General features: G+C 68.1%; 1 protein-coding gene across 3 annotated transcripts; it reads right to left on the reverse strand.

Annotated features, from left to right (window-relative positions):
- Positions 1-8,990: 8,990 nt before the first annotated feature.
- Positions 8,991-13,239, reverse strand: LOC107056272 (translation initiation factor IF-2-like). Of its 3 annotated transcripts, none has more exons than XM_046941289.1 (3): positions 11,627-13,239; positions 10,458-10,616; positions 8,991-9,201 (listed from the first exon to the last, which is right to left on the reverse strand). In XM_046941289.1, exons 1-3 carry the CDS (start codon positions 11,964-11,966, stop codon positions 9,038-9,040), a joined length of 663 nt encoding a protein of 220 aa, XP_046797245.1. In that variant the 5' UTR covers positions 11,967-13,239; the 3' UTR covers positions 8,991-9,037. The 3 variants fall into 2 exon arrangements, 2 of the variants coding, with proteins under 2 accessions (XP_046797246.1, XP_046797245.1); XM_046941290.1 differs by having other exon boundaries at positions 12,096-13,239.

The following is a 13,239-nucleotide window of genomic DNA, read 5'->3' on the forward strand; positions in this document are numbered from 1 at the left end:
ACACGGACGGCCCCGGGGCGCAGACAGAAGCACGGACACGCGCGCCCGGTGCCACGGCGGTTTATTGGCGGAGCGGCAGCGCGGGGCCGCGGGGCGGGCGCGGCTCAGTAGCGGCGGCGGCGGCGGCTCAGTAGCGGCGGCGGCGGCGGCGGCGGCTCCCGTAGCGGCGGCGCCGTCCCCCCACGGAGCGGCGGGAGCGCCGGGCGCTCCCGTAGCGGCGGCGGCGGCGGGGGCTGCGGCGGCGGCCGGAGCGGCGGCGGCGGCGGCGGCGGCTGCGGGGGCTGCGGCTGCGGGTCCTGCTGCGCCGGTAGCGGGCCATGCCGGGCTGCGGTGGGACGGCGGTGGGACGGCGCCGCGGCGGTGCCGAGCCGTGCGGGACCGGGAAGTGCCGCTCCGCTCCGCGCCCCGCGCCGCTTTTATAGGCGCCCGCGGGCGCGGCCCTCTGTGACGGCCGGCCGGGTCACTGAGCCGAACGCGCCCGGGCCGTTCGGGACGGGACGGGACGGGACGGGATGGGGGGCGGGGGGGTCCCGGGCCGGGCGGTGCTGCGGGCGCGGAGCGGGGGGACCGCGTGGCACCGCGGCACGGGATGGCGCCGGGCGGGAGGCGGTGGCGGCGCACGGCAGCGGGACGGCGCGGGGCAATTAAAGGGCGTTCAAAGGATCCCTCCGCGTATTGTCGCCGTGCGGGCACTCACAGCGACCCTCCGACGCCCCCCCGCAGCCCCGCTGTGGTTCAGGCCTGCGGCACCTACAGCACATTACAGGACGGGACACACAGCACAGGGAGATGGCAGCTGGCACACGGCACCTGGTACACGGCACAGGGCGATGGCACACGGCACATGGCACATAGCACCTGGCACATGGCACACGGCACATGGCACATACATGGCACCTGGCACTGTGCTGGTGGCACGTTGCACTGACGGCACATGGCACGCGTGTCTTTGTGCAGTGGAAACGTCCGCTATGGCAATAAATCCCCCTGCTGAACTCCGAGCTCCCTCACGTCCCGGGAGGGATAAGGAATGAATGCGAAGGCTTCGGGCGATGCCCGCCGTGATCCAATGCGAAAGAACGCACGGGTTCATCGGGAAGGGAAAGGCTGCTAAAGAAATGGATGCGTCGTTCGAAATGCCCGTTAGCGCAGCGTAACGGGAATCCCAACTCCGCCACCGGGGCTCGGTGACCTCCGGGCCGCTCCCGGTATGGATTCCCTCTTCGTTAAACACGGATTCTGTGATTGCGCCCGGAGCGGTGGGGGAACGGGAGCGGCGGTCGGGGCTGCGGGGAAAGGGGCGGCAGCGCCGATCCGGTGCGCTTCTCTCCCTCAGCGCACGGGGGGGCGCAGCGGCCGCAGTGAGGAGCGGAACTTCGCGGCTCCGCGAATGCCGGATCGAAAATGAGCGGCTGTCAGCACGGGGCACACAGGGATGGCGCGGGGGGCGGGCACAGAGCGCAGGGCGCACGGCGCATGGCGCAGGGCACAGGGAGCAGGGCACCTGGCACAGGGCGCAGAGCGCAGGGCGCAGGGCGCAGGAGGACGGCACAGGGCGCAGAGCACACGGCGCAGGGCGCAGGGCACCTGGCACAGGAGGATGGCACAGTGTGCAGGACACCTGGCACAGGAGGACGGCACAGGGCACATGGCACAGGGCGCAGGACACCTGGCTCAGGAGGATGGCACAGGGTGCAGGGCAGAGGGCGCAGGGCACAGGATGCAGGACAGCTGGCACAGGAGGACGGCACAGGGCACATGACACAGGGCAGAGGGCACAGGAGGACGGCACAGGGCACATGACACAGGGCAGAGGGCACAGGAGGACGGCACAGGGCGCAGGGGATGGCGCATGGCGTGGGGGGGTTGGCAGAGGGCAACCAGTGGTGGCACAGCGTGAGAAATAACGCAAAAGACTTTTCGGAGGCCGGATCTCTTGTGAAGAAGTTTTAATTCGCGATTGCAACGGCGGGCATCCTGCGAGGAGGAATGCACACCGAAACCCGCATCCCTGCTTGGTGTCCCCCGCCTCCCGGTGCTAATTCCTCGTTCCTCGTTAATTGAGTACTCCGGGTTCACAGTCTGACGCTGTTGTATTTACAGCCGGATTCCACCTACCTTTAATCTCTCTCATTAACACTTCCTAACGCTTTACCTCCTAATCTCGCCTTCCCCATCCACCTCCCGAATCGTGGCCGCGGATCGTCCCGCTGCCTGCCTGCCCGTCCAGTCGCTATGTGAGCGCAAACCAGCGGGGTTTTCCACTCGCAAAGGCGCAGTTTTAACCCTCACAAGCGTAATTGCGCGCGGCGACGGCACGGGGCGACAGCACAGCGGGGCTGCGGCGCGTGGGACGCAGCGCAGAGTGATGGCACGGAGGGCTCTGTGCGCACCCGCACTGCGCGCCCCTCCCGGGGCGGACATCCCTGGCAGCGCGCCGGGCTGCGGGGCTCGGGGTGCCCATCTCTGCACGCTGTCCCCATGTTGCGCACTGTCCCCATCTCTGCGCACTGTCCCCGTGTCCCACACTGTCCCCATCTCTGCGCAGCGTCCCTCCCCGTTCCGCAGAACACGCGCACACCGCCCGGCCGCCGCCCCCGCGGCTCTCCCAGCACCGGGCGGTGGGTCGGGCCGTGCCGCCCCCCCCCCCGACACCACAGAAGGGGTCCCGCGGCGCGCGGTGCGGTTGCCGGGCGGTGACGGCATAAGGGCCCCCGGGCACCGCGTTCCGTGGCCGCCGCAGCCGCCGTCCCCCCGCGCCCCGCAGCTCCATGTGCCGCCGAGCCCCGCGCTCCCGTTCCCGTTCCCGGCGCCGCTCCCCGCCTCGGCGGCGTAAGAGTGGAGCGCGGCGCAGCCGCCGTCGCGGGAGACAACGTACGATGCGGCGGCGGAGAGGTGCGGCCACCGCCCGGGGGGCGGGGGGGGGTCCCGGGCCGCGAGCCCCGGCCCGAGCGCGGCGCTCCGCTTCTTCTCTCCGTCTCTTCTCTCCATAGACGTCCGCGTCTCGACGGTGTATTACTACCGGAGGAGCCGCTGCCGCGGAACGCTTTGAGCACAGCCCCGGGGACACCGCCGCTCCTGTGCTATAAAGGCCGCCGTCACCGTACCGCCGAGCTCCCGTCCTTCCTGGCTACGCCCGCCCCCCTCCGATCCCCCCCGGCCCTCCCCGGCCCTCCCCGGCCCTCCCCGGCCCCCAGCGCTGCCCGCACTGCTGCTCCCAGCCCCGCCCGGGGGCACACGGCCGCTGTCCCCGTGTGTAGGCGCTGTGATAGCATTCGTCTGCACGAGCACGGACACATGGCACAGGGATGACACTGGGATGGCACAGAGGCACAGAGGGATGGGACAGGGATGGCACAGGGATGGCACGGGGATGGTACGGGGATGGCACAGGGATGGCACAGGGATGACACAGAGACACAGGGTGATGGCACAGGGATGGCACGGGGATGACACGGGGATGGCACAGAGGCACAGACGGATGGCACAGGGATGGCACGGGGGTGGCACAGGGATGGCACAGAGACACGGGGATGGCACAGGGATGGCACAGGGATGGCACAGGGATGACACGGGGATGGCACAGGGGTGTCACAGGGATGGCACAGGGATGACACGGGGATGGCACAGGGGTGTCACAGGGATGGCACGGGGATGGCACAGGGATGACACCGGGATGGCACAGGGCTGGCACAGAGGCACAGGGTGATGGCACAGGGCTGGCACGGGGGTGGCACAGGGATGGCAAGGGGATGGCACAGGGATGGCACAGGGATGGCACGAGGATGGCACTGGGATGGCACAGAGGCACAGCGGGATGGGACAGGGATGGCACAGGGATGGCACGGGGATGGCACTGGGATGGCACAGAGGCACAGGGTGATGGCACAGGGATGGCAGAGGGCTGGCACGGGGTGATGCTGTGCACACCGCTCGGCACACGATAACGGCACGGGGCGGCACGGCGCGCAGCCAGCAGTGGGGGGCGGGGCTTAGTGGCGCTCGTCCAATGAGAAGCTGGGGCGTGGCTCACGTGATTCGGACGGGCTATATAAGGGTGCGCGGCTCCGCCGTGGAGCAGTCGCCCCGTCGGGGCGGTTGGGTGGCGGTGTTTCTACGGCTGCCCTGCGGGGCTACGGGGGCGCAGCGAATGGGAGTCAACCTTTGGATGATTCAACCCCCCGATCGGCGTCCTCCTCTTCCTCCTCCTCACCGCCCCGGTGCTGTCGTGGCGGCGGTAACCGCGGAAGGGGAGTGGTGCGGTGGGGGCTCTCAGCGCTGCCATCCGAGCTCAGCTCCACCATCGGCGCCATCCCTATAAAAGGGCCATCAGCTGCGGGAGGAACTCAGCGCCGTGAGGGTCTCCTGAGTGCCCCCTCACCCAAAACGATCCCTCCGGATGGCTCTGTGTGCCCTCCCGGGGCCGTTCCCGTGGCGCTGCGGGGTGTGAGCGCTGCCCATAGCAGCAGGGAGGCTTTAAGAAGGGAACGCAGCCGTCGGTGGGAGGTCCTGGAGGGTCAGCAGAATGGTTTGATCGGTTGTGGGGACCCCGCGTTTACCCCTGGGCTGAGGAGGTGTCTGTTTGAGTGTGCTGTTCGATGGGGAGGAAGGAGGGAGGGGGAGAGAATGCACCACGACCCGGGGTTGTCCTGGAAGGTGAGAAATACGCAGCAATGGACCCGGATGGGGCAGTAATGGGGATGGGGGCATACGAAGGTATGAGAAATAGCAGTCCTAGGGGTGGCTGCAGCAGGGCTCCGCGCTCAGAACCTTCTCGCATTTGAATGGGAAGACCCAGAGATGGCAAAGACAGCAGCAGAGCTGAGCTGCGCCGCCCCACGGGTCTGCTGGACCCCCTGCGTTTGTACTGAGGAACGGATTTGGATGGCTGCTGGGATGAAGGTGAGGTTCAGGAGGTGCCTCTGAGCGAAGGGGAAACGTCCAGAGTGAATGGGGGACGGTGTAATGGTGCTGCGGTGATTGGGGGAACGGAGGGGAGGGCAGAAATGGGGGCTGCCCCATAAGTGGGGCTCTCAGCCTCGGGAGCTGTGGGGTTTGGGTGTGTGTGGGACTGAAGTGTGCTCGAAACAGAATGGATGTGGGATGGGCTGAAGGGAGAATCTCAACAGGGAAAGCAGGAGGAGAAGTCGGGCAGCCAAACGGAGCGCTGTACCGGCACAGAAAGCACACAGCGGCTGCCGGGTAATTAATGGCTCTGCCCGTTAATTGAGGCTTTGCATCCCGCTGCTGTTAGACCAGAAAAGGTATTTCTTTCCACTGGTGGGCGGCTGAGGGTCCCCATAGCCAACAGAGGGGACTGCAGGGCCTCTGATGGGGTAACCGTTCGTTGGGCCTGGAGAAAAACCCACTGAGTTGGGGGTTATTGGGACGGGGACAGAAACTTCCCTGACCTGTGGTGATGTGAAGGAGGGCACAGAGGCTGTGATGGATGGGCGGGGGGACAAATGGGCCCCAGAACCCAAACGTGGTTCCCACCCGGCAGTGTGGGGTGTCCATCACCCCACTGCAGTGCATGTATTGGGAACGGGCACCGTGTGGGGAAAGGACCCCAACGGCGCAGCCGGCTTCTGATGGGTCTCATCGGCAGGGAGGGCGGGCAGTGGACTCCCCAAGGCCTCCCTGTGGTCTGCGTGCGCTCACCTGCGTTTTGTCACCACCCAGCGGGGCACCACTGAGCAAAGCGCGATGAGGAGCCCTCTGCTGTCCCCCCTGCACCGCTGCATCGATCTGATGCTGGCGTGTGACTTGGTGGAGGCCTTAGAAAAGGCAATGGCTCCACTGACTGCACGTTTACAAGAGAAAGGCTGGGCTGTGACCCCCCAGAAGGGGCTGTCAGTTCAATTCCTGGCTGTCTTTGGTTGGCTAAGACGTTGGTCCCACCAACGTAGAAGAGATTCAAGCATTCCTGGTTCCTACAGCACCCCCCCCCCATGTGGGGTTGGCCATCCACCCCCCACGCAGTGTGGTTGGGCCCGGGGCTGTATGGCACATCACACCGCAGGGCATCGGCCCCCGTGGTCATCGAGCGGTGATGGAGCTGATGATGGATCACCCAATGGCTGCACCACAGACTGCAGGGCTGAGGGCCACCCGGGCGGCAGCCAAAGCGTGGGGCTGCCCATCCCCTTACCCTGCACCATCCAGGCACGTCAGGCTGTGGTGTTTGCTCGAGAATGAGGCCCTGCTGGGAGCTGCGGCCCATCCCTATGGAGGACCCCATCCGCGCAGCGATGGCAGTCGGGTGATGTGGGTCCCTTCCTTGATCCGAGGGGGCAGGAAGGACCCGTGTGTGTCAACACAGCCCCCCCTGTGCCAAAGGCAGACCCGGCCTGTGCTATGGAGGCATTGCTATGCTGACAGTGTTACGTGGGGCTCCTCAGCACTGAGGAGTGGACACCTGCACCGAATGGTGGTTCCCTCTGCCATGCAGTCCAACAGGAGCCAGCCTACTGGGAAGGTATAACGGGTTCATTGCAAAGGGGACATGGATTGTGTCCATAGAGCAAACCAGAGCCCCCCCTTTGCTGCCTGGCACAGCAATCCAGCCCCAGGAAGCAGGCCAGGGGGTGCAGTGCTGGACGGGACGGGTCCTGGTGTGGGTGGAAGTGCTCATTGTGCCCTTCTGCCCACGTTGGCCATCAGAAGGGCTGAGCTGCTGCTCTGTGCGTTGGCTGCTCTGTGCACTGACTGCTCTCTGTGTGGCTTTCTGAGCTTCATGGTGATGAATGCCCTTCCAGGTGAGCCCCCGCCCCACAGGGCGCTGTCATTGCCTCCCAGTGAGGCACAGTGCACTTCTGACAGACGTTCCTATGGCTGTGAGCTGTGTGAGGGCTCTGCTGTGGATGCTGACGGTGGTATCTGCAGTGATAAGGGGGGGGGGGAGGGCGCCGTGCCCATCAAAAACCACCCGGGGCCGCACAGAGCATTTGGGGGAAGGTTCTGATCGTGGTGGGGTTCCTCAGTTTCACCTGCAGTCCGATGAGTGCCCCAACCACAGCCTCTGCGGTGCCCACCGCCTCCGCGTGTCCCCCACGTGCTGTAGATGCCGCAGGCCTGAACCACAGCGGGGCTGCGGGGGGGCGTCGGAGGGTCGCTGTGAGTGCCCGCACGGCGACAACGCGCGGAGGGATCCTTTGAACGCCCTTTAATTGCCCCGCGCCGTCCCGCTGCCGTGCGCCGCCACCGCCTCCCGCCCGGCGCCATCCTCAGTGCCGCGGTGCCACGCGGTCCCCCCGCTCCGCGCCCGCAGCACCGCCCGGCCCGGGACCCCCCCGCCCCCCATCCCGTCCCGTCCCGTCCCGTCCCGAACGGCCCGGGCGCGTTCGGCTCAGTGACCCGGCCGGCCGTCACAGAGGGCCGCGCCCGCGGGCGCCTATAAAAGCGGCGCGGGGCGCGGAGCGGAGCGGCACTTCCCGGTCCCGCACGGCTCGGCACCGCCGCGGCGCCGTCCCACCGCCGTCCCACCGCAGCCCGGCATGGCCCGCTACCGGCGCAGCAGGACCCGCAGCCGCAGCCCCCGCAGCCGCCGCCGCCGCCGCCGCTCCGGCCGCCGCCGCAGCCCCCGCCGCCGCCGCCGCTACGGGAGCGCCCGGCGCTCCCGCCGCTCCGTGGGGGGACGGCGCCGCCGCTACGGGAGCCGCCGCCGCCGCCGCCGCCGCTACTGAGCCGCCGCCGCCGCCGCTACTGAGCCGCGCCCGCCCCGCGGCCCCGCGCTGCCGCTCCGCCAATAAACCGCCGTGGCACCGGGCGCGCGTGTCCGTGCTTCTGTCTGCGCCCCGGGGCCGTCCGTGTCCGGCGCTCCCACGGCCCGGGCCGGCACCGTGCGCCGGCTGTGTGCGGCCCGGGGTGGCCGCCTGCGGGTGTCCCTTCGAGTGGCCATCAGTGTCCCTTCAGTGTCCCATCGGTGTCCATGTGTGCCATTGTGCTCCAGCTGTGCTCATTCCGTGGTGCCCATCCCTGTCCCCTGGGTCCCATTGGTGCCCCATGGTGTCCATGTCCAGTGGTCCCACATCCCATGGTGTCCATGTGTGCCATTGTGCTCCACTGTGTGCGTCCCATGGTGTCCATCCGTGTCCCATTGGTGTCCCATTGGTGTCCCATTGGTGTCTCATTGGTGTCCGTGTGTGCCATTGTGTGCCAGCTGTGTGTATCCCTTTGGGTGTCTGTCGGTGTCCCTTCAGTGTCCCTTCAGTGCCATTGTGCTCCAGCTGTCCACTTTCCATGGTGCCCATCCCTGTCCCCTGGGTCCCATCGGTGTCCCATTGGTGTCCCATGGTGTCCCATTGGTGCCCATGTGTGTCATCGTGCACCATCTGTGTGTCCCATGGTGCCCATCCACGTGCAATGGCTCCATGTCCCACGGTATCCATGTCCCGGTGTCAGTGCCCCATGGTGTCACCACGCAGGGCTGTGTGCCTCCCACAGTACCCATCCGTGTCCCACGGTTCCGTGTCCCCATGGTGTCCGTGCCACGCGCTGTGTGTGCCATGCAGTGCCTCCTGCGTCCCGCAGTGTGCATCCCCAGGGCTGTGTGTGCTGCCCCATCCATACCCAGCAGCCACGCACCCAATTCCCACACACAGAGCGTCCTCATATCCCCGCCCCTGCTCCCCTGGGCTCCCACTTTGGGTCTCCCTTTCGGGACCCCAAGGGGTCGGGGGGCCCTGCGGCATTTGGGGCCGTGCCATGGATGAGGTGGGGGCGGCACCGGGTGGGTGCTCGGGGTGCTGTGGCTGCAGGGACAGAGGGGCTGTGCCCACCTGCGCTGTACTGGGGCTGCTTCTTGTCCCCGTGTCCCTTCCCGTCCCCATGTCCCTGCCCGTCCCCATGTCCCTGCCTGTCCCCACCTGCAGTCGGGACCCCATCCCTGTCCCCATCCCCTCCATCCCAGGGTGCCTGGCTTTCCAGGGGCGCGCAGTGTGCCTCAGGGACGGCCCTTCCCCACCCCACAGCCACCAGCACACAGCACAGACGGGCACTCATCTCTATTGCACGGTGAGTGGGACCGCAGCCATCGTCACGTCCCAATGGGCTCCTCGAAGAGGAAGATGAGGGGCAGGAGCAGCAGCAGGTAGAAGAAGAAGACGTTGGCCTGGGACAGGTGGTAGGCCAGGACGATGCACGCCAGCACCTCCAGCATCACCTGGTTCACGTGGCGCAGCTCCATGGTCCGTGTGCGTCCTGCAGGGACGTGGGGTTGTAGGGCATCACCCCCAGCTCTGGGCGGGAGGTGCTCCCGGGGGTCCCAGCACTGACCCCCCCCCCCCTCCCGGCACCCACAGAGCCACAGGGCGGGCACTCACTGCTCTCTGCTCCGCTCAGGGTCCCGGCACCAGTCCTGTCCCCACCTGCATCCCTTCAGCTCAGCGCCCCGATGGGACGGAGAGGAGGGCGATGTCACAACGGGGGCGTGGGGCGAACCGCACCCCGCGAAGGGACGGCCACGGAGCCCGGATTTCGTGGGCCTGGGCTCACAGTGGGACCCCGCAGCTGCGGTCACCCCACGGTAGGACAGCGCGTGTGGGACGGGAGGAGGTGCCCGGCCGGGAGCCCTGGCGCAGCGGTGCCGCTCGGTCGCCGCACGGGGTCACCGCACGGGGTCACCGCACGGGGTCCCCCCGTGGCACCGCCGGGCGGTTTGGGCACGAGCCCCGCGGCCGGCAGCGGCTGCCGAAGGGTTTGCCTTGGCTGGCAGCCCTGAGCTCGGCCGCGGGCCGCGCTCCCAGCGGGGCGGTGCGGGCGGTGCGGGCGGCGCGCCAGGGCACGGGCACAGAGCGCCGGCACTCCGCGCGGGGAGCGGGGATGGCGCGCGGCTCCCGGCCGTCCCCACGGCGGCTCTCCTGCGGGGCGCCCCGTGGGCACCCGGGGGGTCCGCGGGGTCCCCCCGGCCCAGCGGGAGCCGCGGACGCCCCCGGGATCGCCGCCGCCGGCGGGTCCGGGATGCGCCGTCCGCTCCGACCCCGCAGCCGAGGACGGCGCTCGGCCCGCTCGGGGGTCCCGCAGCACCGCGGCGCCTTTAAGGAGGAGCTGGCAGCGGGCGGCGCTGCGGATGCGGCTGTTTGCCTGCGGTCCAGCGGCGTGTGGAAATGGCTGAAATCCCTGCGAGTGCTGACTGGGCCGGAATGCGCCTCCGGAGCGGAGCTGCGTGCCCTGCATTTGGCTCCGGGAGCGGGGCCAGCGACAGCGCCGGGCGCGGGGCCGAGCGGCAGAGCCAGGACGGCGCGGAGCGGGGCCAGGGCTGCGGAAACCTCGAAAGTGCCGTCAGGTGGGGCTGAGTCACGGCCCCCCCCCGCCCCTCACGGCCCCTCACGGCCCCCCCCCGCCCCTCACGGCCCCTCACGGCCCCCCCCGGCCCCTCACGGCCCCCCCGCCCCTCACGGCCCCTCACGGCCCCCCCGCCCCCCCGGCCCCTCACGGCCCCCCCCGACCCTTCGCACCCCTGCGCTGTGGGCACTGCCGGCGCTGCCTCCGAGCACTGCGAGCCCCTCCCGCGATCCGGCCCAAATGGACGCAAATAAAGCTGTGGTCCGGCGTGCCAGCTGTCGCTGTTGTGGCTGGGGGGGCATCCGGCATTCCTGGCCATGCCCGGCTTTCAGCTGGTGGGGGGGGGAGCAGCATCACAGAGCGGGAGCAACACATCCCAACCCACCCCAGCCTATCCCATCCCATCCCAACTCACACCAACCCACCTCAACACACCCCATCCCATCCCAACCCTCCCCAACCTATCCCATCCCATCCCAACCCACCTCAACCTATCCCAACCCACCCCAACCTATCCCATCCCATCCCACCCCAACCTATCCCATCCTATCCCAACCCATCCCAAAACATCCCAACACATCCCAGCACATGCCAACCCATCCCAACACATCCCAATTCATGCTAACCAATCCCAACCCATGTTAACTCATCCCATCCCATGCCAACCCATCCCAATTCATTCCATCCCAAACCCTCCCAACCCATACTAGCCCATTTCAAGACATGACAACGTATGCCAAACCACCCCAAACCATTCCATCCCAACCCATGCCAACCCCTGCTAACTCATTCCATCCCATTCCATCCCAGCTCATCCCAATCCGTGTCCAACCATTCCAACCCAACCCATGCCAACAAACTCCAACTCATCCCACGCCAACCCATGCCAAAACATCCCAACTCATTCCATCCCAACCCATGCCAACCCACACTAACCAACCTGTCAGCCCATCCTAACCCATCCCAACCCATGCTAACCATCTCATCAACTCATCCCAACCCATCCCAACCAACCCAAACTATGCTAACCCATCCCAACCATCCCAACCAACCCAAACTATGCTAACCCATCCCAACCCATGCCAACCCATCTCAGCCTGTCCCATCCAACCCAATCCATGCCAACACATCCCAAACCTTGCTAACCCATCCCAACCCATCCCAACATACACCAAACCACCCCAATACGTTCCATCTCAACCCCTCCCAACCAACCAACCCACGCCGACTCGACCCAACCCACCCCAACCATCCCAAATAACGTAAAGCCATGTCAATCCATCCCAACCCATGCCAACCCACCCCCACCTGTGCCAACCCCTCCCAGACAACCCAACCCCACCCGTGAGCCTGGGGTTCTTGGCCACACACGACCCCATTGCTGCTGGACACAGAGCCCCCTCAGCTCTCCTGGCCACCAAAGGGTGCCGTTGGCCACGAGGCCAGCAGGAGCCCAGCCCAGCTGCTGGAGGCTGTAACGGCCCTAATAAACCACAAGTGAAGGTCAGGCCCAGGAATGGCCTTTTGGGGTGGAAAATGAGGTCATGGGCAGATGGCAGCAGCGGCTCCTCGGAGGATCGTGCGTGGGGGCAGGACGGGGCTGGGGGTGACAGGGCTTTGGGGGGGAGCTTGGCTGCGGCAAGGGAAAACAAACGGGGCTGCAGCTCAGCCCCATGAGACATCACAGCTCAGCTCAGCTCCCTGCACACACCGAGGGCTGGGAAGGGTCTGTGGGGAGCCCTGGCTATCCTCTCACTCCCCCAGACCCACCTGGGGGCACAGGCAGGGGCAGCACGCGTGCAGACACCCACCTCAGTGCCCAGCATGTGGGCTCTGCCCCACGTGGTGCCCAATTCCCCCCCAGGGCCCCCTCTGCTGTGGCTCCGGGCTCCCCTGGGCACCGCGGTGCCTGGCTCCGGCATCCCACACTGCCCCGGGGCTTCGTGCCGTGCTGCAGGGGGGTGCAGCAGGGGGGTGCAGAGGGGGAGTGCAGCAGGGGGGTGCAGCGGGGGGGTGCAGCAGGGGGGTGCAGCGGGGGGGTGCAGCAGGGGGGTGCAGCGGGGGGGTGCAGCGGGGGGGGGCGCCCACAGCGCGGCACGCTCAGAGCCCCCTCGGTGCGGTGACCCTCATAGCCACCCCTCAGGGGGGCACGGCGGTGCCACGGGGGTCCCCACGCTCCCGGGCACTGCACAGGGAGGGCCCCCCACGCGTGGCCCACCATCCCCCGCTGCCAGGGCCGGGGTGGGGGCGGGGGGGCACTCAGTCGGAGCTGACTGCGGGGCTCCGCTCCACGCGTGGCCTCGCGGGTGCCCGGGCTCAGCTGGCAGCACCGACTCGGTGTGATGAGCGGCCCGTTCTCAGCCGTAGGGTCGGGGTGGGGGGGCTCGGCGTCTCCGGGTGCGGAGATGGAGCGACCACCCCACGGCGGGGCCGCGTGGGGACGACGGGAGAGCGGCGGAGGAACGGGAAAGCACCGACAGCGCCGATCCGGACCGGGAAGGGTTCGCGCTCCGAAGTGCTGTGTAATCAGAAACAGTTGTGGGAGGGCGGAACGAAACCCCGGGGAGAAAAGGAGCGGGGATGTGGGGCGCGGCGGGGGATGGGGCGGCCGCAGCCACGGGCGTCGCGCTGCCCCTGCAGCCGGGCACAGCAGCGGGGTCCCCAGGGCGGGGGGCGGCGGCTCCATCGGCCCCCCCGGCGCCGAGCGGGCAGGGATGGGAGGAGCGCGCAGGAAAAGGGGTCCCGGGGTGGGGGTCCGTCAATGCGCTCCCTATTGCCCCCCCGATCCCCGCATCCCCGCATCGGTTCCCCTCTTCAACCGCGCTCCGCCGAGCCCCCCTCGCCGCTCCGAGCCCCGCGCAGGGCCGGGTCCCGCAGAGCGCAGCGGGGTGGGGGGCGAGGAGGGGCGGAGGCGGGGACGGGGACGGAGCGGGGGGGCCGCGAAGGGGGAGAGGG

The sequence above is a fragment of the Gallus gallus genome, chromosome 4, assembly GCF_016699485.2.
Source record: "Gallus gallus isolate bGalGal1 chromosome 4, bGalGal1.mat.broiler.GRCg7b, whole genome shotgun sequence".
Classification (NCBI taxonomy): Eukaryota; Metazoa; Chordata; class Aves; order Galliformes; family Phasianidae; genus Gallus; species Gallus gallus.